This window comes from Ovis aries, chromosome 12, assembly GCF_016772045.2.
Source record: "Ovis aries strain OAR_USU_Benz2616 breed Rambouillet chromosome 12, ARS-UI_Ramb_v3.0, whole genome shotgun sequence".
Taxonomy (NCBI): Eukaryota; Metazoa; Chordata; class Mammalia; order Artiodactyla; family Bovidae; genus Ovis; species Ovis aries.
The window spans coordinates 6,283,102-6,306,242 of NC_056065.1; the positions used below are offsets into that span (position 1 = coordinate 6,283,102).

At 38.2% G+C, this 23,141-nt stretch overlaps 1 protein-coding gene across 5 annotated transcripts in view; it reads left to right on the forward strand.

Moving 5' to 3' along the window:
• Nucleotides 1-23,141, forward strand: part of KCNT2 (potassium sodium-activated channel subfamily T member 2) — a 445,611-nt gene that overhangs the window by 353,251 nt on the left and 69,219 nt on the right. For 4 of the 5 annotated variants that reach the window (XM_060396308.1, XM_060396309.1, XM_060396310.1 and 1 more), the window contains one exon: nt 6,800-6,934. In XM_060396308.1, coding sequence (XP_060252291.1) covers nt 6,800-6,934 — 135 coding nt within the window. Of the gene's footprint in view, nt 1-3,046; nt 3,119-6,799; nt 6,935-23,141 lie in introns of all 5 variants that reach the window. The other variant, XM_027976255.2, reaches the window with a different exon arrangement.

Consider the following 23,141-nt stretch of genomic DNA (forward strand, 5'->3'; position numbering starts at 1 on the left):
AACTGTAGGCAGATTCTTTACCATCTGAGCCACCAGGGAAGCCCACAAGTTTATTATAATTATTAGTTAAATGGGGATCTTCAACTTGAAAATCCATGAAATTTCATGAAACTTTTCATTTCCTACAATTAACTGGTGAATTCATAGTTGTGTATAATCACAATTTTTGTAATGAAAGTCTCTGTAAAGATATTTAGACTCATAAATAGTCATCTTTATTAACTGGATTACAGATAAGACTGATTAATGATGTGCTCATTTTTTCTTTAGTAAGCAGTTTAGTGCCATAAAGACCTTTGCCAGTTTACTTAAATGTGTCAGCATAGTACATACAAATGTATGATTGATATATTCCTTATATTTCAGATGTCCTTTCAAGCCATCTTTATCAGTAGAAGGAGTGGGTGGATCTATTTACTATACAAGTCAAATTTTGCAAAGTATGACTTCACCAGTGGCTCAAGTGGTAAAGAATCCACCTGTAATGCAGGAGGTAGAGGAATCAGAGTTCAGTCACTGGGTTGGGAAGATACCCTGGAGGAGGAAATGGCAACCCATTCCAGTTTTCTTGTCTGGAAAATCCCATGGACAGAGGAGCCTGGTGGGCTGCAGTCCATAGAGTCGCAAACAGTCAGACAGGACTTAGTGACTGATCACTCGTGCACATGGCATACTAGACTCCCAACATTAGATATACTTCATCAGAATTATATATTTACCAAGTTTCAAATGACTTGCCTTGCCTTGTAACATTGCTGAATTCATGAAAGGATGAAGCGTGCTACCATAATACAGATGTTAATTTCTAAAGATGTGAAAGATTGCTTGTGCATTGTATAATAAATGCATGTTTGTGGCAGCATGGCATGTCTGTAAGATTCACAAGTTTCCTAACAACAGGCAGTAATTTTGATGTTTAAGTACTTTGAATGATTTCTACTCAACAGAGCAACAAAATACAAAGGCCAGATCTTCAGTTTTAAGTCTAATAGAAGGTTTGGCATAACATAAAGACTTACATTGTTCCTTGTGACTCCAGTACTTCTCATCACATGGAAAACTTTTTGGTATCTTTATTAAGTTGAATTATTTGATAACATCAAGTACTGTTCTAAGTCTTTGGAAGACAGATATATTACAGTGGACAAATGGTCAGAGAAGATAGTGTAAACAATGTAAAGATCTGGATTTTTTAAATTAGGAGATTATTTCACACAGGGTATAGCTGTGCAATTAATAACAAGGAATTATGAACATAATTCTGCTATGTAAGTTATTGAGCTATTCATTTTATCTGACTGGAACTATGTAAAAGCAAAGAGAGATAAAATAATGACCCCCCTCAAATGACACATTCAAAAGGATCTTTCAAAATGCCACGGAACCTCAGTGTTGTCCCAGTCTGTGTCACTCGAATCCTAATATCTTCTTCCATAATCACAAGGCAGGCAGGAAGCATAGAAGGTCTGAAATGAACAGTGTGAATACCCATTCTAATTGTAAGAAGCAGCACCCAGAAAGAGAAGAATTGGCAGGCACTAGCCAAGACCACTACTGGGAGTATATATGATTGTATTTGTGAAACCAACCTACACCATGAGCTTTAAAAATATTTGTATCCTGTGATTCACTAGTGGGAAAACTTCTATGCATGTTTTGGGGCAAATGATAAAACCAAATACTAGGAAAAAAGTCACCAGAAAAAGTCCAGAGCAATAATTTTTATAATAACAAGACATTAGAAATAGCTTGTCACTCCAGGGATTAATAGCATAAAAGTGAAAATAACTTAGAAACTGAATAATTGAGGCTTTTTAAAAAATGAACTGTGGTACATTTATAATATGTAGTAATATGGAACCACTTAAAATCCTAGGAAGTCATTTTAGGAATGATGGTGGAGATGTCATCAATAGTGAGATTCTTCAGATGTTTTATTTTAATGATTCACTGTACTAAATATTATTTTTCTTTAAAGTGAAGAGAGATGAGATTGATCAACAGGAAGAAATGAATCAGGGAGGAGAGACTTCTGGCTGGGATGCTGTTGGGGCTGGTCTCCCCTTTGCCTAGAAGTGCCCTTTCCTCCCCCTTTACTGGTCATCTTCTACTCATCCTTCAACATCCAAATTAAATATTTCCTCTATTCTGTCTTCCAAATGCAACCCATTCCTTATTTTTCAGCACATTCTATAATTTTGTGTTTTTACATATGTGTTCCAAAAGCTCTATTTCTTGTAGTAGAAGCTAACAAGATATATATATATTTTTGCATACATCTTAGTATACCAAAATGTCTATTATGAAAAACTTTTGGATTCAGAGATGCTGCGTGAATAGATGCATGAAAGAATGGATAACTTTATAAAATGAATACAATGGATTAGGTAATTTCTAAGGAAGCTTCCAGGTTTATGAGTCTTTCCCCAAATGTGCATAAAGAGTAAAGATTTCAGTTGTAATACAATTTGCTCAACAGTGCATATTGAGAAAATCAGTAGTGTAAAAGGTGAAATGCTTTCATTTTAATTCTGTATTATATATATATATATTGCATGGGTACAAATACTATATTTATTTACTCATAGGCTGATATATTAAGGGACATGTGGTGATTCTCTGTATCTCTCAGAGAAAATTACTCTAGAGAGACACACTAATTTAGTTTCTTATATTTTATATCATCAAAAAAATCACTAATTTCCCATTTTACAAGACTTTCTCAGGATGAATCATTTCAAACTCATTGAAAATATTTTTTACTCATAAACGAAGAGTATCAATTTGGTGTTTTTGTAGAATACTGCCATAATGTTTCTGATTTAGAAAGCAGAAATGCAACATTTTTTTTAATTAGTGCATTGTATTATTCATAACAAGTAAAAGTGACATTTTAAAATTAATGTTGAGAAAAGGCACTTGAAAATTAATCTTGTCAATGGCATTTAGTATTGGAAGTGAGAACTGAGTCAGCTTACTTCCTTCCCTAGAAGTGCTGCCACTGTTGTGACACTGTGTTTCATTTTGTAACCCATGTGCTACTTAGGCCAGACATGCATTTTCTGGATGCCATCTGTTGGTTTCCAATGGTTTACTACATGGTGGGCTCTATTGACAAGTAGGTGACAAAATCTTTGGCACCCTCACCAGTGTGGTGTCCTGTGCTTGTCATGTGCTGTGCCCCGGTGTTGCATGTTGAGTGTAACTTGCCCTTTCAGTGTTGTAAATATGATGTATATTGCATGTGGAGCTTATGTTCCTGTGTTACACACCTTGCATTCAAACTTCCTAAGCCGTAATCTGTTGTTAAATTAAGCAGATCTTGTTGCATGTCAGTCTTGTTCCATTTCTAAACCACTTCGGTTTTGTGTCATCTACAGCAGTAAGATTTTTAACTGTTGACATTGTGCTAGAGAGAACCTAGAACTTCAGCATTGCGCTGCATTGGCATCATTACCGTTACTTTTGGAAAACTTTAAAATAATTTGGAATGCTCATTTTTAAGTCAAATTTTTTAATTGGAGCATTTCCTTAGTTTATTCTTAGAACATATTAGAGTCTGTAATTTCTAATAATTTGTTAATTAAAGGTCAAATGTGTGTGATGCTTCAGCTTTAAAATACAAATTCCTTTCTATGCATGAACATGACATGGTAACAAATACTAAAATTAAAAGATCATAAAACTAATATGCTTATAAAATGTGTTAATCTTCCATTCTAAAAAAAAAAAAAAAAATCAGCCAGAGCATTGCAAATAATATGCTGGAAGTTATCCACTGAGAACTCCCGTGTTTACATTTCGTCTTGTAGATGTTAAAAAAACAGAGGTTTGTAACTTTGAGAGTGTTTATTGACTGTGGGTACATTAATGGCCAAACAGGTTAGCACACATTTAGTCTCCGTTCTACATGAATATGCCTGGGTTTCCTTGGTGGCTCCGTGGTAAAGAATCCACCTGTCAATGCAAGAGATGCAGGTTCGATCCCTGGGTCAAGAAGACCCTCTGGAGTAGGAAATGGCCATCCACTCCAGTCCTCTTGCCTGGAGAATCCCGTGGACAGAGGAGCCTGGCAGACTACTTTCCACGAAGTCGCAAGAGAGTTGGAAACAACTTAGCAACTGAACAGCTACATTAATATAATTTACATTACTGTTGTCATAATGCTAACCAACTAATTAAAATATAGAGGTACTAAAACTACTATTTGAATCCATGAAAGTGAATTCAACCCATATTTTATCATTAGTAATGTTTCTTTGATGTGATATTAATAGCATTCTATTAAAATTCATTAGGACATTATATTTAGAAGATACAAAATAAACCTCTCATCCATCTTTTCTGATGTAAACTATAAAATGAATTCTCCCTTTATAAAAGTATTAATGGAGAGGAAAGGAAGAATGGGAAGGATCAAATTCCTAGGATTAGAGGTGAAAAAGGATTGACTACAAGTCACCAATTTTTGAAACTGGGTAATTGGTACAGGAGATTCACTATAGTATTCTCTTCTGCTAATGTTTGAAGTTTTCCTTAAACATAAATGATGAGCAAACAAAATCTATGAATGAGTTAAAACGCTCTCACAAACATTCCTTTATATTTATTCCTTCACATTCTGGTTCTCCTCAAAAAGAAAGTCTTAGAGAAGGGTAGAAAGAGAGGCGTTCCCAACTAGATTATCTGTAACTTTTTCAACCATATTGACTTTTTTCTTGTGCCGCCATCTGGTGGCCAAACTGTGTAAAGCACTCATGCTTAATTAAAAACAGTCTTTGTAGATAAGATAGTGGGAAGAAATTGTGATACACACAGAATTATAAAAACAAAGTGGTAGTCTACCAAAAAGATAATAAAATACAATTCTAAATGAATACAAATACGCTAAAGTTAAAACATGAAGAATAAAATTTCTTTGTAATTCAGAAATGTGATTCAGAAATGCCACTCTAAATTTATATAGATCCTATAAATTTCTTTAGATTTAAACTCATATTCAATGATAATTACTAAAATCATTTGCCAATGTTATGTGTAAACTACAACAGCCAGTATTTTCAGTATGGCATTAACTGTTATGTACAGGTTTTACTAGCAAGTAACTGTTTAGTACAAATATTCTCATAGTGACTTTTTTTGTCAAGTCTCAACTTCCTTGATTCATTGATGATGAAATATTCATTTTTATTACAACTTCTGGGTACGATTTTTTTATTAAGGTTACCTTCTATTAATTAACTTTTCCTTTTCCTATATAGACAATTTGTTTAATGGGGGAAATAAAGATCGTAAGAGCTGAAACATGAAAAAGTGAATTAACCCTATAATAATAGTGTGTGAAGTCATAAGATTTAGCATCGTTTTTATGGTCCCCAAGGGATCATATTTGCTTTCCAACTTCCTTTCCTTTAAAAAGTATTTTAATAGATGTAAGAATAATTATAAACTTCCTAGATAAAAAGAACACCTTTAGTAAAGTATTCCTGGAAATTTAAACTTGGTCATCATATTGATTAGATGTTATGGTCCTGGCCCCTCTCGCCATAGGAAATTTATTTGGGATAACATTCTGTTTCCACAGTTTTAGCCATAAAATCCCTGCTATAGAACACTGTGCCTGATTCAAGCAAAATATTTTTTTCTGGGCTATTCCGGGAATCTTGGACTCAAAGCTTTGGTAATACTTTCTCGCTGTTTAACAGAGTAGGAAATCTTGCCTCTTGCCTTCCTGTAAGAGGGAAATAATCCCCTCTAATGTGAGACGGCTAATTCAAGGGATCATGCAGTTTGAGACGATCTTTAGGAGAATTAACTGTTCCTTTTAAGAATCTAAAAGGAGCTACTGCTCTTTGAGTTTTACACTTTTTACTTTAAATTGGAAGATGTAGAAATCAGTTAGCCCAATTTTTCTTATTTGTCTTCAGTCAACTCTGAACCTAGAATACCCTTGCATTCACTCAAGTATAATCTCCCTTCTCCAATTCAGTGCTATGTTTGAAATTTGTGTGAAGCAGAGGCAATGAAAAATGGTTTTCTTGTTTCAGCTTTTACTATAACATTGTTTTTAAATTCAATGTTAGGTAAATTTTTTATCACTGATATGGGAGATGACTGACTCAATAGGAACTTATGTCTTAGTTTAGCAATTGTTTCCTGCAACCAACAAATTTAATTCATTTAATCACTTGCTCAAAAAATATCTAAAAGGTAGGCTTGAAAGCAAATGATATTTATGTTTTACATGTTTTTGGCTGTGTAGAACCAATCTATAAGACATAGCTTCACATAGATAAATAGACATTTAAAAATAAATATCTCTAATAAATATATTTCCTTGTTAGGCTTGCTCATCTAAATTAATATATGTTCATTTTTATTCTTACCAGAAGTGCCTCAGAGATTTAAAAAAAATGCAAATACCGTTTTTAAAAATAATATGCTAACTGTAAAAACAAAGTTCTAACATGCTCTCATTCTGTTTGATTGCAAAATTGGTGTTTTCAGGCTTTATTTATAAAATTCATAAATATTATTAAAGAAAGATCCTTAATGCATATGCTTTGAAATTATTGAGATCTAATGAAGCATGAAGAACCCCCAAATGCAATTTATTTCATATCTCTGGAGAATATTGTATTAGTTCCCATGACATCTATCAGTGTCCACTCTGTGCAAGCCACCTATGACAGTAACCTCTATGCCTATAAGCGTGGGGGAGCGGGTAGGTGAGTTTCAGCACCATCCTAACACTGAGATATATTGAAAGTTCACTTTTCTCTGTTGATTTTTATCAAAGCCTAGATGACTTACTCAGGTGTGGAGTGACTTTTGCTGCCAACATGGTGGTCGTGGACAAAGAAAGTACCATGAGTGCCGAGGAAGACTACATGGCGGACGCCAAAACCATCGTCAACGTGCAGACCCTGTTCAGGTAAACGTCTGGACAGCCCGCCCCTTCCGCGGACTTACTGCTAACCACCTGTGAAAGGCCTGACTCTGTCTCTAAGGAATGCACATGAGGCGCAAACTGAAGTTATGTTTATTCATTCGATCATAAAACAGATATGATTTAGGACCTAATGTGTGACTGGTCGTATGTGAAATTTAATTTTTAACACAAGGTCAGCAATTCTTTTAAAAGTAAAAAGAGTAATACATCTGTTTTCTTATATAGTTTAACTAACAGATTCTAAAAAATTGTGTGCGGTAGCAGTCATGATTTTTTTTTTTCCATGTTGTGCGTGTTCTGATTTTGCCTTTATGCCTAGCAGTGGCCGAAGGTATGCATTTACATACTGAGTAACCAAGAATAAAATATTTCAAGGCTCATTTACCCATGTCAGGAGCTAAGTCATAAGCTTATCCTCACTGTTTTACTGCCTTTTGTTAATTCAGCCCACCCAGATAGAAATTCCTGTTATGGAAATCTTTGGTTAAGAATGAGCAAAAAGTTCATGCTGTGAGCAAAATCAAAAGCACTAGTAGGGACTTTCCTGGCAGTCTAGTGGTTAAGGCTTCACCTTCCAATGCAGGGGTTGCAGGTTCAATCTCTGTATTATAGCAAATTCAATAAAGACTTTTTAAATGGTTCATTTAAAAAAAAAGAAAAAAAAAAGAGTCAATTTGCCTCTAAAAAGAGTCACCAGTAAATTGAAACATCTGCATCACTTGGAATGATTCTTTTTAAAATCATTTAACATTTAAATATCTAAAACATCATTATTTCAGTTTTATGAATTTTGCAGAAGTCTAAAGGAAGTATCTGAGCTACCAAATTAAGAAAATAAATAAAACAATCTAAACTTGATTTTTTTCTCTCCTCCATATCTTCATATTATAGCAGAACATCTATTGAGGGTAGTTATCTATTTACCGTTTGAGGTCAGAACTCAGGAGAGTGGAGATCTGTGTCTCACTTAGGTTGACTATTTATTACATGATCTTAGGTAAATTACTTTCCTTCTCTAAATCTTTATGTCTTAATCATAAGGTTATTGGAGATATAACAACATATACCTGCCTGGTCATTTTCAGGTTCCCAATAAATGTTGTGCTCAGCTGTGTACAACTTTTTGTGACTGCTTGGACTGTAGCCCACTGGGTTCCTCTGTCCTTGGAACTTTCCAGGCAAGAATACTGGAGTGGGTTGTCATTTTCTTTCCCGGGGATATTCCCCACCCAGGGATCAAACCTGTGTCTCTTGCATCTCCTACATTGGCAGGCAGATTCTTTACCACTGTGCCATCTGGGGAGCCCCAGTCAATGTTGTGCGTGCTGTGCTAAGTCGTTTCACTCATGTCTGACTCTGCAACCTTTTGGACCGTAGCCCTCCAGGGACCACTGTCTATGGGGATTCTCCAGGCAAGAATACTGGAGTGGGTTGCCATGCCCTCCTCCAGTGGATTTTCCTCCATGAATGTTAGCTACTGTAATTATTAACCATATGATTATCACCTCCCTGGGGCAGCGTGGAAAAGCTGTGGACCTTGGAGCAATATAGCAACAAACTTCATCTGACATCTATCCCAGAAGTTCCTGCAGAAAATGACTAAATGTGACTTTGAGTGTATTTCTTAACCTCACTGAAATTCAGTTTCCCTCATCTATAAAATGCATATGGAGAATAATTCACTCTTCTTGCAGTATCAGTGTGAAGACAGGAAATCAGGTATGTAAAGAATCTCTCCAGCACCTGGAAAATCTACTATGCACTTGCCTAGAACCTCCTCCTGTTCAGAAGGAGTAATACATTATCTAAAGTCACTGTAATGGGGTGGATCATTTAGAATATAGCTCACTAGTCACTGAGCTATGTAAGTAGTACATTTAAAAGTAGCATAACACATGCTTAAAATATGACATATTATATATAAGCATTTTTTTTCTCTCTAGAGAATGAAAAAGGAAATACAAGGTAGAAAATCAATGCAGAAGGATGAGATTTATAGTCAGTGAATAAAGTCATCATAGTGTTTTATTCCATGCTTGGCAAAAGCTAATTATAGTTTTAGCAGGAGAGGGTCCTGGGTCTTTAATTAAGCATGCCATTTTAATTTTCAACTTACTGTGAGTTTATTTGTATTACAGTAAAATTTCTACTGATTTGATATATGCTCTGAATGAATTATTTTTATGTTAAGAGAATAATAAATCCCCATTTTAGTGAGAGATGCAAAGTCTCGAATTAATCATTTAAAATAAACCAGAATACCTAAGGGCAGATACACATGTGCTTTCTGATGGTGGCAAGTCTGCCTGGCCTGAGTACCTGGTGGAGAAGGGCCACCTCTTAAAAGGATGGATGGAGAGCAGATGTGTGCCTTTGGATCTTTTTGCTATTAAAAGTTACCTATCTTCTGCAAGATATTTTAGAAATTATGCAATTTGTATAGTGCAAAAACATATCTAAAGTGAATAGTTTCAAACAGAAATTTGAGAAGCGCTATTAAACACCCAGATTCTGCTCTTCTCTTTCCTCTGTTCGTAAAGGCATTATTATTTATCTAAGTACTAAACAGTGTTTTTCAGGAAAAAAAAAATATTCTAGACCAATAGATGTAGAAAAAAAATTTATGGTTACCAAAGGGGACAAGGGGAGGAGGGATAAATTAGGGGATTGGGATTAACATATACACACCACTATACATGGGGGGCTTCCCCAGTGTCTCAGCAGTAGTGAATCCGCTTGCCAATGCAGAAGACATGGCAGACTCAGGTTCAATCCCGGGTCAGGAAGATCCCCTGGAGGAGGGAATGGCAATCCACTCCAGTATTCTTTCCTGAAGAATTCCATGGGCAGGGTAGCCTGATGGGCTGCAGTCCATGCGGTCCCAAAGAGTCAAACACAACTGAGCATGCGCGCAAGGCAACTACTATATATAAAATAAACAACCTCTAAGGGGAAAGAACTTGAAAAACAATAGGTATGTATGTATGTAAAACTGAATCACTGTGTTGTACACCTGAAACTAATGCCACATTGTAAATCAGCTATAATTTTTAAAAATTACGGTAATACTTAAATAAACTTTAAAGAAATCTAGGAGGCTTTTTGATGGAGTAATTCATCCGTTAATTAGGCATGCTAAACTAGGCTAGTCCTTCATAATAAAAGAACCAAATATCAGTATGTCCCTACGGTATATATAACACCATTTATGTAGATAAATAACCAGAATTGTAGACTCGGTAGTTTCATTTCATTGGTCAGTCAGTAATCACCCTTGAGGTCACTCTTCCATAATTCTTGAAGGTTTCAGTTCCTGATTCACTGTGACTCTTGCCAGCCCTGCTTCTACCATAGTTCTTGATGATTTCAAAAATCTTAGGCAGATGAACCTTTGGATATCTACCCTTAGTCACCCATTCTCATGTGATTGGACAATCAATAGTTTCTACTCCATATTCTGAGTTGCGTTCAACTCTCTGATTTTCTATGCCATTTCTTCTCACATCCCCAACTCTGAACCGTCCTTTTTCACTGGAATCTACTGTCCACTGATCCTACTGTCCTTAGTCACCTGAGGGCTCTTCTTCCTTCCTTACCCCAATTCAGTTCCAAGGTCAATCATGATAAAGAGTCCTGTGCTGATCCTCTAAACAATCACTGATGATCTACTGCAAGCTAACACCAGTCTCAACTCTGCTCCCTTTTTCTCTCTTCCTCCTACTTCCAGTTTTCTGATCTTTCCTGTTTTCTATCCACCACTTTGCATGAAATTTCCTGTAGGCAGATGACAAATTACAGAGGGAGGATCCCAATGACTCTTATAGTAAGAATCAAACTCCCAGAAGTCCAGTCAGTGTGTGGATTGAAGACTATTAGGATAGTATTAGCAGATATTAGGATAAAAGCCTAGGCCCCAACTTCAAGGGAACTGGATTCTTACACACTGAGTTTGCAGGAGGGAATAATGTTAAAAATGAATTTGTTGTTGTTGTTCAGTCTCTAAGTGGTGTCTTGCTCTTTGTAACCCGTGGTCTGCAGCACGCCAGGTTTGTCTGTCCTCCACTATCTCCAGGAGTTTGCTCAGATTCATGTCCATTGAGTCGGTGATGCTATCTAACCACCTCATCCTCTGCTGCCCCTTTCTCTTCTTGCCCTCAATCTTTCACAGCATCAGGGTCTTTTCCAATGAGTCTACTGTTTGTATCAGGTGTCCAAAGTATTGGAGCTTCAGCTTCAATATGAGTCCTTCCAATGAATATGCATGGTCTATTTCCTATAGGATTGACTGGTTTGATCTCCTTGCTGCCCAAGGGACTCACAAGAGCCTCCTCCAGCACCACAATTTGAAAGTATCAATTCTTTGGCACTCAGCCTTCTTGATGGTCCAACTTTCACATCCTTAAGTGACTACAGGAAAAACCACAAAAGTTATTAAAGAAGACAATTTAATACAATTTGATATAAACAAACATTAACACTTCACGAAGTGTGCAATCTCCATTCCCAAGGGTCCAGAGAACTGCAAAATGGGATGCTGTGCTGTGCTTAGTCATCAGTCATGTCTGACTCTTTGCAATCCCATGGATTGTAGCCCACCAGGCTCCTCTGTCCATGGGATTCTTCAGGCAAGAATACTGGAGTGGGTCACTATTTCCTACTCCAGGGGATCTTCCTGACCCAGGGATTGAATCAACATCTCCTGCATCTCCTGCATTGCAGGCAAATTCTTTACCTGCTGAGCCATGGGGTGGGAGGAAAGAAGCTTTTAAAGCTTTAAGAAACAAGGAAGAGAAACAGAGAATGAATAAGGAAATAAGTATCGAGCCCAGAGTTGGCTTGGCATTTGCAGATTGGCTGACTGGATGTAATCTATTTCTGGTTGAGTGGGACATTTACAGGGACAGGAATGCGATCTAACTTTTGGTTTGCAGATATGGCACCAGGACAGGAGCCATTCCTTCTTGGACCTAGAGTTTATTTCAACAATAATATCTCTAAAATATCTCAGCCAGTCCTTGCATTTTAATGACCATTATTCATTTCCTCAAAGAAGAGCCAGTTCTAATCAGCTTATTAGTGAGGCACACAGTGTTGACAGAAATATAGCTAATAGAAGCCATCTCAACTCTAGGATGTACACTCTCTGATGGGGGGAAAAAAAAAACACAAAAACTGAGGCACCCTGGGTGGTGAAACTAAATGCTAGCTGCAACTGGAGTTTATCTTAAACCTGACTCTGAACCTATCACCCTGTTTATGCTGAAGTATTTTAACATGAGAGATAGCCTAAGAGTCACTCAGCTGATATTGATGGAGTTTGGGATTTAAATTGGAAGAGTTCCAAAGCTTAACATCAACTTCACTTGAATCTAGGTAGTCTGAATGTACCCAAACTCTTGCATCATCCTGCCAAGCAAGGCTGTTGAAAGAACTAAGTGAGATGATTTCTGAGAAGTACATAATAGGCAGATAGTAATAGGCAGTTTCTACGTATTAATAGAATGTGTCTTTAAACACAAGAATGTGTCTTTTAAGCAAACTTGAATGGCTGCTTCTAAAATACTGTGGCCACCAAAATGTGTAAGCAGACATCATGGTTAGTTTATTAATTAGAAAATTGGGATAAGAATTTAGATGCATTATTTCCTTGGCTTATTTATTTCTAGGAGACAATCAAATCTTGTGATCTCCTTAGTATCTGGATGTTTTAGATGAATACAATTACTGTGTGCTGTTACTTTATACAGGGTGATGCTACATTTTATGTTAGCATTTCTGTGTAGCAGTTTGAGCCATGCCATTTTAACTTGATTATTTTGGCATTTTGTTTGGATGGGAGGCCTTTTGAGTTTTACATTTTTTGCTTTTAAAACTGTGAAGGAATATGTTAGAAAAATCTTCAATCTGTGCTTACATTAGAGATAAAAACAGAATAGAATTCAAGTCTGAAATGAAAGTTAAGAGTGCTCTAGCTCACAACTTACTAATATAACTGATATGACCAGTCTGGAATAAGGTTGAATTTGTTATTCAAAAGCTCAGATTGATCACTTGAGCTCCTACCTGCCCAGCTTACTAGGACACTTAGCTTTACTGACCAGGGCTCTCTTCTCCCTGGATTGTCTGAGGACCCTCCAGAGTTAGTCCCCAAAGACCAAAGGCAAACAAGAGAGTCTCCTTAATTCACTGGCAGTGCTTGTGTGTGTGAGTGGGAAGCAGAAGAGGGTTTGGGGGATTTGGGGAGAATTCCTTTCCACCTGGAGTTGTATCTGAAACATAGCTCTGTGATTGAACACTGGACAACACAGCTTAATGTATCTTCATCCAGTGTGACAGTTACTTGTTTGCTGTCTGGGCTCCAAAATACCCACCCAGGAAGTGATTCGTCTTTAGCATACAAAGTTTAGAGTGAAGTACCCAGAGTGTTAACACTCAAACACTTAGAGAGAACCCCTGAAGCGTGTGCTGGGATGGCTGAACCAAGAGGAACCTCCACACTCAGCCATGCTTTGTGCCAGCATGCAGTGTCTCTGCAGAAGGACCTGAGTGGGTCCTTACCCGGATGCATGCCTCTCTCCTGGGGAGTTTCCTCTGTGGGCTCCTCGTTGCTCCATAGAGCAGCAAACTTCCTGTGGATGACCTCTAGCCCAGAGGTTGCCATATCCCCTCCCCTGCTTGGCTCAGAAGAGACTACTGGAATCCCTAGCAGCTGGCCCGCCTGCTCCCCTAAGGACCATTTCAGAGCACAGAAGACAGTGCCAGAGAAGGTCTTTATCATGGTGGTGGTGTTATTTAGTTGCTCGGTCATTTTTCAACTCTTTTGCAACTCTTGGACTGCAGCCCGCCAGGCTCCTCTGTCCATGAGATTTCCCAGGCAACAGTTCTGGAGTGGGTTGCCATTTCCTTCTAAAGGGGATCTTCCCAACCCGGGAATTGAACCCATGTCTCCTGTGTCTCTTGCATTGACCTGAGCCACCAGAGAAGCCCCCTTTGTCAACTTCAATCCTGTTAAAATTTCTCTTCCATCTGCTTAAGCACCCTTCCTTACACATCCCAGAGAAGCACTCAGGTGAGTCTTCCAAGCACAAAGATTCCTTCCAATTTTTTCAGATTGAAAGAAATGCTGGTCCTCACTTTCAAATTTAAGTTTCTTTTGCTGAGGTTTTACCTAACAAAACACTCTATACATTTGGGAAATGCTGAACGTTTTCACACTTTTATGAACAACTGTTAGTACCTAAATTCAACTTAAATAGGCACATCAAAATGTGCCTTGAATAAAAACAACCATTTCCAATGCCAAAGACATTTTGCAGTGGCAAGTTTTGCTCCACTTTACAAGAAAAATATTAAACAAGTCATTTAAAGATATAGCTAGAAGGATTGTTAGTGAAAGGTTGTTGCTGAACGAAAAAACACTGAGATTCCTGGCCTCCGGAGGAGAAGAATTCAATCCGGGGCCAGAAACGAGGCTTGATCGCTCAGAGTTTTTGTGTAATAAAGTTTTATTAAAGTATAAAAGAGATAGAGAAAGCTTCTGACCTAGGCATCAGAAGGGGGCAGAAAGAGTACCCCCTGCTAGTCTTCAGCTGGATGTTATATAGTCACTAGCAGTCTGTTAATGAAAGAAAGGAATGTCTTAAAACTCAGAATGGCACCAGGCCCCTCACCCGTAAGATGCATTTGGGGATAATCTTGGCACCAAATGGTTCATCCTGGGCCATAAAATGATTAACTAGAATCTTGTAGAAGGACAAATTATCATACAAATAGTTTCATTTACATAGATTAGGGAAACAATATTTGAGTATAACATACTGGTTTGTCAAGTGGGTTCTGAGCCATTAGGCGACTGACCTGAAGACAGAGTCTGAGGTAAATGCATAGTACATTAGCATAGCTTAAGACAAACATTTCCATAAGAAAAAGGCATTGTTACCTCAAGGTTTGAAAATAGTTAACTTCAGGTGAAACCAGGTGTCATTATGGCAACACAGTGTTTTAAGAGAAACCTCCTTTTAAATTTGTATAGAGAAGGAAAAATATCAGCTCCTTTGTTTCCTCCTGCTGCTTAAGAGAGAGAAAAATGTCTGACACTTGCAAGCTATTTCCTCCCTTTGGAGACCCCTGGCCTTCCTGCCTGTTACCCTCTCATTAGTTTGGCAACTAATGAAAGAAAATAGAAGAATCTATGTGATCTAGTCCAGTGGGGGAAGGAATGCCTCCCTGAAGAACTGGTATTTAGTCTTTAAGGAGAAGGGCCTCCCAGGAGGCACAGCGGCAAAGAATCCGCCTTCAACGCAGGAGATGCAGGTTCGATTCCTGGGTCAGGAAGATCCGCTCCAGGAGGGAATGGCAACTCACTCCGGTATTCTTGCCTGAAAAATCCCATGAACAGAGGAGCCTGGTGAACTACGATCCATGGGGTCACAAAGAGTCAAGACACAGCTGAGTAACTGAGTACAATCCATGGGGTCACAAAGAGTCAAGACGCAGCTGAGTAACTGAGTACACACACACTTTTACTAGAAAGAGGCGGAGTGGGTGTAGAGACGAGCAGAGAATTCCACAAGAGGGCAGCAAATACCAAGGTTCTGGGAACTAAACCGCACTTGCAGCAGAGCCAGGGGAAAGTCCTCCCTAGGCTGACACGGAAACCGGAAGCCAGATCACTCATGGTTTTGAAGAGCAGTGTAAGGAGCTGCGCTTTATTTTAGGAATAACAGGAATTGAAAGATAGAGGCTTTATTTATTTTCTTTTTTTTTTTGCCAATTAATTTTGCTGTATAGTAGAGTTCAGTTCAGTTCGGTTCAGTCGCTCAGTCGTGTCTGACTGTTTGCGTCTGTATAGTAGAAACTAACACCAAATTGTAAAGCAATGTTAAAATTAATTAAAAACAAATAAATAAAATATTATTTTAGCCTCAAGGTGAAGAATGGTTTGAGGATAAGTCAGAGCAAGTGAGAGCCAAACAGTTAGAAAACATTTGAATTGACTGGACTATAGGAGGAAAAACGTCATGTTAAGAGTGAAAATAAAAAGGGAATATTATTTCAGAGATCAAATTGCCAACATCTGCTGGATCATGGAAAAGGCAAGAGAGTTCCAGAAAAACATCTATTTCTGCTTTCTTGACTATGTCAAAGCCTTTGACTGTGTGGATCACAATAAACTGGAAAATTCTGAAAGAGATGGGAATACCAGACCACCTAACCTGCCTCTTGAGAAATCTGTATGCAGGTCAGGAAGCAACAGTTAGAACTGGACATGGAACAACAGGTTCCAAATAGAAAAAGGAGTACGTCAAGGCTGTATATTGTCACCCTGCTTATTTAGCTTCTATGCAGAGTACATCATGAGAAACGCTGGACTGGAGGAAACACAAGCTGGAATCAAGATTGCGGGAGAAATATCAATAACCTCAGATAAGCAGATGACACCACCCTTATGGCAGAAAGTGAAGAGGAACTAAAAAGCCCCTTGATGAAAGTGAAAGAGGAAAGCGAAAAAGTTGGCTTAAAGCTCAACATTCAGAAAACGAAGATCATGGCATCCGGTGTTATCACCTCATGGGAAATAGATGGGAAACAGTAGAAACAGTGCCAGACTTTATTTTGGGGAGCTCCAAAATCACTGCAGCCATGAAATTAAAAGACACTTACTCCTTGGAAGAAAAGTTATGACGAACCTAGATAGTATATTCAAAAGCAGAGACATTACTTTGCCGACTAAGGTCCGTCTAGTCAAGGCTATGGTTTTTCCTGTGGTCATGTATGGATGTGAGAGCTGGACTGTGAAGAAGGCTGAGCACCGAAGAATTGATGCTTTTGAACTGTGGTGTTGGAGAAGACTCTTGAGAGTCCCTTGGACTGCAAGGAGATCCAACCAGTCCATCCTGAAGGAGATCAGCCCTGGGAGGAATGATGCTAAAGCTGAAACTCCAGTACTTTGGCCACCTCATGCGAAGAGTTGACTCATTGGAAAAGACTCTGATGCTGGGAGGGATTGGGGGCAGGAGGAGAAGGGGACGACCAAGGATGAGATGGCTGGATGGCATCACGGACTCGATGGGTGTGAGTCTGAGTGAACTCCGGGAGTTGGTGATGGACAGGGAGGCCTGGTGTGCTGCGATTCATGGGGTCACAAAGAGTCTGACACGACTGAGCAATTGAACTGAACTGAACTGAACTGAACTAGTAATTATAGCCTTACTGAAGAAATGACACCCATAGGCACTTGGGAAATGATGTTGTTCAAGAATACTGATACCAAATGTGTATTAATGCAAGAGTAATTCCTTTATATACTGCAAAAACATTTTAATATTTTCTTTGGTTTACATGGGTTAAATTTTTCTATTTAGGAGATATCTGATGTTTACCATATGGTCATTTAACGACTACCTCAGATTCAGATCTAAATTGTTTAAAAAGTGTTTGTGAAAAATTAAAATATTTTCGTATTTGTTTTAGTGCCAATATTCAGTTAGAGTCTAAAACTGGTGTCTCATGCATTTAGGTGTGTCTATATACCTTACATAGTAATATATACCCCTTGTGATTTAGAAACATCAATCCCAGCCACCACAGATCAACTTGTATAGAGTGACATACTAGAGTACAAATATTTTATTAAATATCATAAATATTTTCCAGATTTTTTTGTTGTTATGTTTGATTGTCTTGCTTTAATATATAATGCAGCTAGTCTCAGAGTTCTCCCAGTTTGTGAAATAGAGTGTTTGGTATGGTTTTCATCTTTATGTTGGTTAGCATACCTGAGCATTTCAGAATTATTTATTAAATGAATTAATTCAGGTAGGTAACTAGTCCATAGATATTTTACACAATTATATTTACATCACTGAGTAAATTTAAATAGCCACATCGAAATATGCCTTGAATAAAAAATAAGTTCAAATACCACAGGCATTTTGGGGTAGCAAGTTTTCTTCCACTATACAAAGAAAGTATTAAACAAGTCATTTTAAAATGTAACTAGAGTATTGACTAGAGAAGTAATTGTAGAACATTTTTAGATAAAACAAAGTACATTATTTTCAATCATTATGTTGCTTTATGGTGATGCTTTTGAACTGTGGTGTTGGAGAAGACTCTTGAGAGTCCCTTGGACTGCAAGGAGATCCAACCAGTCCATCCTGAAGGAGATCAGCCTTGGGGTTTCTTTGGAAGGAATGATGCTAAAGCTGAAACTCCAGTACTTTGGCCACCTCATGCAAAGAGTTGACTCATTGGAAAACACTCTGATGCTGGGAGGGATTGGGGGCAGGAGAAGAAGGGGACGACCGAAGATAAGATGGCTGGATGGCATCACGGACTCGATGGACGTGAGTCTGAGTGAATTCCAGGAGTTGGTGATGGACAGGGAGGCCTGGCGTGCTGCGATTCATGGGGTCGCAAAGAGTCTAACACAACTGAGCAACTGAACTGAACTGAGTACCTAGGAAAAAAAGAATTGTTGTTGTTCAGTTGCTAAGCCATGTCCAATTCTTTGCAACCCCATGAACTCAGCACACCAGGCTTCCCTGTCCTTCACTATCTCACAGAGTTTATTCAAACTGATGTCCATTGAGTTGGTGACTCCATCCAGCAATCTCATCCTCTGTCACTCCCTTCTCTTCCTGCCCTTAATCTTTCCCAGCATCATGGTCTTTTCCAGTTTGTTGGCTGTTTTTCGTATCAGGTGGCCAAAGGATTGGAGCTTCAGTTTCAGTATCAGTCCTTCCAGTGAATATTCAGGGTGGATTTCTTTTAGAATGGACTGGTTGGATCTCCTTGCAGTCCAAGGGACTCTCAAGTGTCTTCCCCAGCACCACAACTCAAAAGCATCAATTCTTTGGCACTCAGCCTTCTTGATGGTCCAACTCTCACATCTTTACATGACTACTGGAAAAAATATAGCTTTGATGATATACAGCTTTGTCTGTAAAGTGATGTCTCTGCTTTTTAATATGGTATCCAGGTTTGTCATCGCTTTTCTTCCAAGAAGCAAGTGTTTTTTAATTTCATGGCTGCAGTCAGAATCCACAGTGATTTTGGAACCCAAGATGGTAAAGTCTGCCACTTTTTCTATTTTTTTTCCCCATCTATTGCCTTGATGTGATAGGACTAGATGCCATGATATTAGTTTTTTAAATGTTGAGTTTAAAGGCAGCTTTTTCACTCTCCTCTTTGACCTTCATCAAGAGTTCCTCTTCACTTTCTGCCGTTAGAGTGAGATCATCTACATATCTGAGGCTGGTGATATTTCTCCTAGAAATCTTGATTCCAGCTTGTGATTCATCCAGCTTGGCATTTCCCATGATGTACTCTGCATCAGTTCAGTTCAGTTCAGTTGCTCAGTGGTGTCTAACTGTTTCCAACTCCATGGACTGCAGCATGCCATGCCTCTCTGTCCATCACCAACTCCAGGAGTTTACTCAAACTCATGTCCATAGAATCGGTGATGCCATCCAACCATCTCATCCTCTGTTGTCCGCTTCTCCTCCCACCTTCAATCTTTCCCAGCATCAGGGTCTTTTCAAATGAGTCCTTCCCATCTGGTGGCCAAATTATTGGAGTTTCAGCTTCAGGATCAGTCCTTCCAGTGAATTTTCAGGACTGATTTCCTTTCAGATGGACTGGTTGGATCTCCTTGCAGTCCAAGGGATTCTCAAGAGCCTTCTCCAACAGCACAGTTCAAAAGCATCAATTCTTCAGTGCTCAGCTTTCTTTATAGTCCAACTCTCTCATACATACATAGCTTTGACTAGATGGACCTTTGTTGGCACAGTAATGTCTCTGCTTTTTAATAAGCTGTTTAGTTTGGTCATAATTTTTCTTCCAAGGAGCAAGCGTCTTTTACTTTCATGGCTGCAGTCACCATCTGCAGTGATTTTGGAGACCCCTCAAAATAAAATCTGTCACCGTTTCCATTGTTTCCCCATCTGTTTTCCATGAAGTAATGGGACTGGATACCATGATCTTAGTTTTCTGAATGTTGAGTTTTAAGCCAAATTTTTCACTCTTTTCTTTTTCTGGATAGAAGTTAAATAAGTAAGGTGACAATACACAACCTTGATATACCCCTTTCCCAGTTTGAAGCAGTCTGCTGTTCCATGTCTGGTTCTAACTGTTGTTTCTTGACCTGCTTACAGGTTTCTCAGAGGCAGGTCAGGTGGTCTGGTATTTCCATCTCTTGAAGAATTTTCCACTGTTTGTTGTGATCCACACAGTGGCTCAGATGTTAAGGAATCCACCTGCAGTTCAGGAGACTGGGTTTGATCCATGGGTTGGGAAGATCCCTTGGTGAAGGGAACAGCTAACCACTCAGTATTCTTGCTGGGATAATTCCATGGAAGAGGAGCCTAGCGGGCTACAGTACGAGGGTTCCAAAGAGTTGGCATGACTGAGCCACTTACATGTAGGACTTCTCTATAGCTCAGACAGTAAAGAATCTGCCTGGAATGCAGGAGACCCAGGTTTGATCCCTGGGTTGGGAAAATTCCCTAAAGAAGGGAATGCAACCCACTCCAGTATTCTTGCCTGGAGAATCCCATGGACAGAGGAAGCTAATGGGCTATAGTCCCCAGGGTGGCAAAGAATCAGACATGATTGAATGACTAACATTATGCTTCTACACACAGTCAAAGGCTTTAGTGTAGTCAGTAAAGCAAAAGTAGATGTTTTTCTGGAATTCTCTTGCTTTCTCTACGATGCAACGAATGTTTGCAATTTGATCTGGTTCCTCTCTCTCTTCTAAATCCAGCTTGTACATCTGAAATTTCTTGGTTCATATTCTGCTGAAGCCAAGCTTTAATTATTTTGAGCATTACCTTGCTACCATGTGAAATGAGTGCAGTTGTATGGTGATTTGAACATTCTTTGGCATCGCCCTTCTTTGGTGGGATTGGAATGAAAACTGACCTTATCCACTGCTGTGGCCACTGCTGAGTTTTTCAAATTTGCTGGCATATTGAGTGCAGCACTTTAATAGAGTCATCTTTTAGGATTTAAATAGTTCAGCTGGAATTCCATTACCTCCACTAGCTTTGTTCATGGTAGCGCTTCCTATAGCCTACTTCACTTCACATTCCAGGATGTCTGGTTCTAGGTGAGTGATCACACCATTATTGTTATCTGGGTCATTAAGATCTTTATTGTACAGGTTTTTTTTTGTATATTCTTGCCACCTCTTCTTAATCTCTTCTGCTTCTGCTAGGTCCTTGTCATTTCTGTCCTTGATTGTGCCTATCTTTGCATGAAATATTCCCTTGGTACCTTCAATGTTCTTGAAAAGATCACTAGTGTTTCCCATTTTATGGATTTCTTGTATTTCTTCGCCTCTTTCTCTTACGGCTTTATTATCTCTCCTTGTTATTCTGTGAATCTCTGCATTCAGATGGGTGTATCTTTCCCTTTCTCCTTTTCCTTTCACTTCTTGTTTTATGTCATTTTATTTCTAAAATGTTATATATTCAAAATATACTTAAATCATGTTAAGGTTCAGAAATATGTGTACAGTGTCAGTATTGTAAAGGTATATAATTAAATCTCTTAAGCAATCAAATTTGTAAATATGAAGTATTATAATTCAATACAGGTAATATTTTGTGGATTTGAAGGACACTGCAGTAAGTTCTAAGATTTTACTAGGTGGCAAACTAGATAATTCACTCAGTGTTTCAGTTTAAAGTAACATAAATGGCCCATCACATAAATATTATTGTTCTATCTAATTTCAATTCTAGAAGTCACTTAAACGCAATGACTGGATCACTCAAATATTTTATCACTGTCTCTTACTAAAGCGTCAAATATATCTGTCTACACATATATATGGACAGAGAAACCTGGTGGGCTACAGTCCATAGGATTGTAAAGAGTCGTACAAGGCACACTGTATGTACATATTTGATGTATTTTGTTAGAAAAGGATTATAATGAAAAAAATTCAAGTAATCCAAAATTTTTCTAAAATTCAAAAATAACATATATGAAAGAAAAAGTCATATTTCTCAGAGAAAATAAAAATTTCTAAAATATAAGATACACTTCTTACTTGTTGTCAGCTTCGTTTCCTCAGAAATTCCTTCCCTGACCATGCATCTTAGCACCTTCCAAGATGTTCCTATTTAATTTGTGAATCACAGATTTCAGCTAGCCTCTTTTAGCATCCTTAGAAAAATATATACATTCATATAATTTATGAACTTTTTGCAGTTTTTTTCTAAAGTCTAAACCAAAGGCAGGGATTTAACATTATATATATATTTTTTAATCTCTTGGAAACCAGAGTTTTCCAATAGCAGATACTTGATACTTATTTACTAAATTAGATGCTAAATATGGTCCTCAGTAAATTGAAACTACAGTAATGAAATTATGATTTAACAACTACTATTGAGGGGTAGATACAGAAGTAGAGATTACAAAAGTTTAAATTAGCAACTCTGACATGTAGTTGAATATTCTTAATAATACTCCTTTTTATTTGGGTTATCTGAATCTCCTTTCCTACCCACCTATTTATTGAAAGTGGCAGTTACCATAGTAGACCGCTATCTGGCAGATGGTGATCCCCATGTTAGGCAGAGCTGTGCTGGGCTGGTGCCTGGCAGTAGAGAGGAGTCTGATCAGGGGCGCTGCTAGACAATCACTGGGCCCACCCTGTAGGGCTGAGCTCACCCGAAAGCCTGGCTCAGACCAGCGCAAACCCAGAGATACTGAGAAGGCAGAGCCAGGGGTGAGCCATAGGTCCCCAACTCCTCCCAAGGAACAGGAGGTGCAGACAGAAACACAGAACAAGGTCTCCACCTGATGTTCTGGAGACTGCATGAGTTAATGCATGGAAAGCTCTAATAACACTGCCTTTTAAATTTTACGTGTGATAGAGTTTTGGACATTTTTTTTTTAACTTCCAAAAGAGTTTTTTAAAAACTGAACAAAGAGGAAAACCTTAGGTCAGTTAATTTTCCTTTTCAGAAGCACAGATCATGAATATGCTGTTTATTCTCTCAATGAGACTCTGCTTTATCTTCACTGTCCATTTTGCTACTATTATGTATTCATTTTAGTTTCTGCTATGTTGGATTATTGAATATTGTCTGTGATAGACCATAACATGGTAAATATCTTTAGTGACATGATTGTTTCAAAATATTTCTTAAATGAAGACTTTTGAAACTTC